The sequence below is a fragment of the Argentina silus genome, assembly GCF_951799395.1.
Source record: "Argentina silus genome assembly, chromosome: 18".
Classification (NCBI taxonomy): Eukaryota; Metazoa; Chordata; class Actinopteri; order Argentiniformes; family Argentinidae; genus Argentina; species Argentina silus.
The window spans coordinates 11,229,352-11,232,837 of record NC_139672.1 but is presented as its reverse complement, the minus strand read 5'-3'; the positions used below and the strand labels follow the sequence as shown (position 1 = coordinate 11,232,837).

At 40.2% G+C, this 3,486-nt stretch overlaps 1 protein-coding gene across 1 annotated transcript in view; it reads right to left on the bottom strand.

The window, feature by feature from the left end:
• The window catches only part of dusp22b (dual specificity phosphatase 22b), a gene marked incomplete at its 3' end in the record, with an annotated part of 6,537 nt that extends 4,243 nt beyond the window's left edge, over positions 1–2,294 (bottom strand). Inside the window, exons 1-3 of the mRNA XM_083690528.1 lie at positions 2,197–2,294; positions 1,056–1,089; positions 617–699 (exon numbers count right to left, since the gene is read on the bottom strand). Coding sequence (XP_083546654.1) covers positions 617–699; positions 1,056–1,089; positions 2,197–2,217 — 138 coding nt within the window. The 5' untranslated portion in view covers positions 2,218–2,294. The remainder of the gene's footprint in view (positions 1–616; positions 700–1,055; positions 1,090–2,196) is intronic.
• Positions 2,295–3,486: the final 1,192 nt, after the last annotated feature.

Genomic DNA, 3,486 nt, shown 5'->3' with positions numbered 1-3,486 from the left:
GGAGCTGTCAACAATCAACGGCTGTGTAAACTATTGTTAACAATTAAAGGCAATGTCAAAGACACATGCTTGGTATCGGAAATAGCTGGAATTCTCAAAAGATATTGCCTGACAATATATACCCAAAAACTAGTTGGGAAAGACTAAGGGAACACGCCCGACCTGCAAACCGATGTTGAATTTCCAAAGTTTAGGTTTAGGGATAGGGATAGGGTTATGATTGGGTTTGGGTTTGGGTTAAGGGTTTGGTTAAGGTTAGGATTAGGGTTAATGAGATGTTGGTTGAGCATGTCCCCTTGGTCAGTCCTATACTAGTGCTGATCAAAGTCGAATGGATCCCTCTTGACTGGGAGATGAAACAGTATATCATTTGTACATTTATTTATTTCATTCAAAAAATGTTCAAGCCAATTAAGAGCTAATTCTTCTTTACAATGATGACCTGAAAAGTGGTGGGTGGCATGTGTTACTACAGTGTTTTGGGGGTTCTAGAAAAAGGTAGAGTCATATAATGTATTATCATTATTAATGTTTAAGTGTAGTAAGAGTGAAGAGTGGATCGTGGGTCAGCGAGGGAGTGGGAGAGGTGAAGGGGTCATGGTGGGGTCAACCTTACGTTGAGGATGGGGGCTGCACTGTCGTGGATGGAGAGGATGTGTGTGATGTTGTTCCTCGCCAACTGCTCTCTGTCTCTCGCATCTGAGGGAAAACAATAAGAATATTTATTATTATTAATACATTAATCAGTGAAAAACATTGATTCTCTCTATAATGAACAGATGGGGTGGAGTGTCACCAAATTGTACAAGAGGGAAGAAATGTAAGGATCGATTTTTAGGTTGTCTTGGCTCATCCTCAGCTCAATACTTTGACCAGGCTAAGTGGGATCCTTGGGACGACCCTACCCTTAACCTTTAACTTTAATCATTACCCATACCTTCACCCTAACCATAACTGTTTTAAATCTCAACTTTCAGAGAATTTGGCTGTCCCAACAATCCCAGTTAACCTTTTCCCTTCAACCAGTGTAGCTGGGGAAAAGGAATCAGGCCTACCTTTGAAATTTCCCAGGTACAAGTCTGGCAGGACCTGTGGAAAGGTAAACAAAGAGGTTTGTTTGTTGTTTACAATCTCTAGTATAACTCCCCCTGACAATATAACAACTGAAGCATCCCATTAACCTAACAATCTCACTACTCAATACAGAATGCAGCCTATAAGCCACCAACATTTAGGGTAGACACAGGACCTGGGACAAAGGTCAAATACATATGCCAGATACAGTACTTGAAAATACTTGATATGTGCTTGATTGATTTTGCCTGGTGTAATGGGCTACAACTCCAAGCTAAATCAAGCGCACCTTAAATCATTTCAAGCATTTGATGTATGTATTCGACCCTGGTCTGGTTCATATGGAACACTCAGATAGTGTAGCCTGTGTACTCAAGGAAAGACCATCACAAGAGGATGGGCTATATTTAGTTTGACACCAAACGACACGACATGTCACACCTCACAGTGTGAGTCAGTACAAAATATAGAGAGACAATGACAGATTATAATGGAGGATGATGGGGTTTGGCTTGGTGGCAAGACTGGTGTGTCAGTGACCTTGACATCAGGATCTAATTTTAATGTGTGTGTCTGTGTGTGTGTCTGTGTGTGTGTGTGTGTGTGTGTGTCTGTCCACTGTACTGAGGTATCCAGGGAGTATTTCAGAGAGAAACCTGTTGCTCACTAACCAACATTTGAGAGGGTATATTTTGTACTATATATTGCCTACCTCACATCCTAAGGTATATGATTTCAGAACATTGCGCCTACATAAACACATGGAGTAAAAGCTGCACTTTGTCAAGCATTGAAAATCAAGCATTCGACACGGGCAAACTAGCATTATAATTGCAGTTATGTAATAATCCACGGATCAACAGCCGGTAACCCTCTTCAATAGAGCAAATATATATTTAAGATATTGATAGTTGCACACAGCAAGCGTACAATCATTCATATTTGACGACATTCATAACAGTAGAACTACATTCATATTTACGTGCGCACAGGATTGACTGACATTGTCTAATTCATTGAAATCCCCTTCAACAAGAAGTACTCGTACTCCCAAACCGTGCGTAAAGTGTACCTCGCTTTTAGTGAGCGCATGCCATGCATATCGTATCAACGAAAACATACCTTATTAAGCCCATTACCCATTCTAACCGAGGACTTCTGCACAACGAATGACAATGACAGTAATGAATATTGTTTCACTCGCGTGATACAGTAGTTCTCCGTTGGCTTTCCCAATGCGAACACTTCGCTCTTCAGTCAGCATTGCATGGACTGTTAGAGGCGAGCTCCCAGTGTTACCAAAGATCCCTGGGAATTGTAGTTTTGTTTCCTAAAGAGACATGCGCTCTTTAAAATCAGGAGTGTTCTGCCATCATCATTATACCATCTGCCAGTATGAGAAAGTATGCAAAGTATGTCGTTACCTAATACAACCAATTCCATTGGCACAAAATGTCTTTCTTATTCATCTTTTACATAATGTAACACCACCCACCACACGATTACGCATACATTATGATAAGCAGCCATAGACATACTGTACTGTCTATTATTATTTTATGACATGGTTCATTTGAGTTATGAGGAATATGTTGCTTGTTTTGAGCTCACACCAAACTGGCTTCTTCGCCAACACTGCCTTGTCCTTTGACCTTAATGCGACTTCCTTGATAATAAAGTAAATAATTTCATTTTAAATAAAGACAAAATAAACTGTAGGGCATTGGCTGTACGGGGTTATTACACTATAGACGCATCAACGTCATCTGGCCAAACAATACGGAATAAAATCACATGCACAAACCTTAGGTCAAGAGAGGCACAATAACATCCACCTAGAAAGTGGATGACAAGGTTACCGTAATGGCCATGAATCATGAAAAGAAACACAAGATGGAGAAAGAGCGGATTATGATGTCAAATACCTTGTGGCTTTTAGCGTGTGGATACGCAAGAGAATATAGCGTGGGCGTTTACAGATAACGTGAGATGTAGGCCGAGTCGGCATGTTTCAGTGTATGGTCACATGGCTTCACCCACACCACACCGTCAGAAGCGCTACGATTCGGGTGGTTTCCCGTGCTGCTTTCAGAGAAACTCTTCTTTTATCAATGGGATCATGATGTATTTTGTTTGTGTTTTTTTTTCCCCATGTGAATATGATTTGGGTGTGTTGAGTCATAGTGCCAGTAAGTGAAAGTGCTTTGTTGTTTCCTTCATTTTCTGTAAAGTACTCGAAAATAGTAATAATCATAAGACTACATAATACATCACGAGGCTATTTTTGGAGGTAACTATTTTTAAAAATGTTTTGTTATTTGAACACATACTGCTTGAGTGTTTCACTGTCACATGGGCATTACTGTATTGAGTAATGTTGAATTTGAGAAGGTCAAAAAGGTCAAGGAAGCT